Source organism: Myotis davidii, unplaced genomic scaffold (assembly GCF_000327345.1).
Source record: "Myotis davidii unplaced genomic scaffold, ASM32734v1 scaffold61, whole genome shotgun sequence".
NCBI lineage: Eukaryota > Metazoa > Chordata > Mammalia > Chiroptera > Vespertilionidae > Myotis > Myotis davidii.
Window position 1 is genome coordinate 637184 of NW_006291729.1, and position 904 is coordinate 638087.

The following is a 904-nucleotide window of genomic DNA, read 5'->3' on the forward strand; positions in this document are numbered from 1 at the left end:
AAAAAAAACAAGAGAAGAAACCATGAAAAGTTTTTCCTATATATTTTAAGATTTCTGTAATTTTTGGCAGACTCAGAAAGCAATCACCATTTTCACATATAGATATATTCATAATTCCTTCCCCACCCCACCACACCTAATCCCAAGAAAACAAAAGCAGATGTGAAAGCAAAAGCAATGGAGTGTACTACATTCCTATGTGTAGCTAAAATTTTTATGGAAAACAAATTGGACAGCAAACAAAAAGATGCAGAAACTGTGCTAATATTTTAAAGTACAGCAATCAAATGTGTGAGGCTCGCTTGGGAAACAGCTAGTGTAATTTAAATTAAATGTAATAAAACAATTCAGCCGTAACTGGTTTGGCTCAGTGGATAGAATGTCGGCCTGTGGACTGAAGGGTCCCAGGTTCGATTTCGATCAAGGGCACAGGCCCAGGTTGCAGGCTCGATCCCCAGTGGGGGGCGTGGAGGAAGCAGCCGATCCATGATTCTCTCTCATCATTGATGTCTCTCTCTCCCCCTCTCCCTTCCTCTCTGAAGTAAAAAAAAAATGCATTGAAAAAACCCCAAACTTGAAAACATTCGTATCTTTAAATGAACTGGACCCCTCAGCAGGTGCGACGCGGCCCGGAGACCCCGGCTCTCACATTTGGGGACGGCTCCGCTCCTCCGCAGGGGGGCGCCTCTCGGCCATCCTCGCCTGACCGCGTCACGTGGTGTGACCTGCCTTCGATGAAGGTGATGTAGTCTTTGTAGGAGCAGAGGGGCCCGGCCAGGATGCCCATGAAGTTGCAGTTGTAACTCAGATACTCCAGGAGGCTGGGCATGCGCCTGCAAGTCAGAGACAGCCGCTGTGAGCCGGACAGGCGCGAGCAGGAGACCCGGCGGGAACCGCCGTCCCC

At 48.5% G+C, this 904-nt stretch overlaps 1 protein-coding gene across 1 annotated transcript in view; it reads right to left on the reverse strand.

Moving 5' to 3' along the window:
* MBOAT2 (membrane bound O-acyltransferase domain containing 2) overlaps positions 1 to 904 on the reverse strand; it is a 57311-nt gene that overhangs the window by 28858 nt on the left and 27549 nt on the right. The window contains exon 7 of the mRNA XM_015564938.1: positions 650 to 833. Within this exon, the coding sequence (XP_015420424.1) occupies positions 650 to 833 (184 nt within the window). The remainder of the gene's footprint in view (positions 1 to 649; positions 834 to 904) is intronic.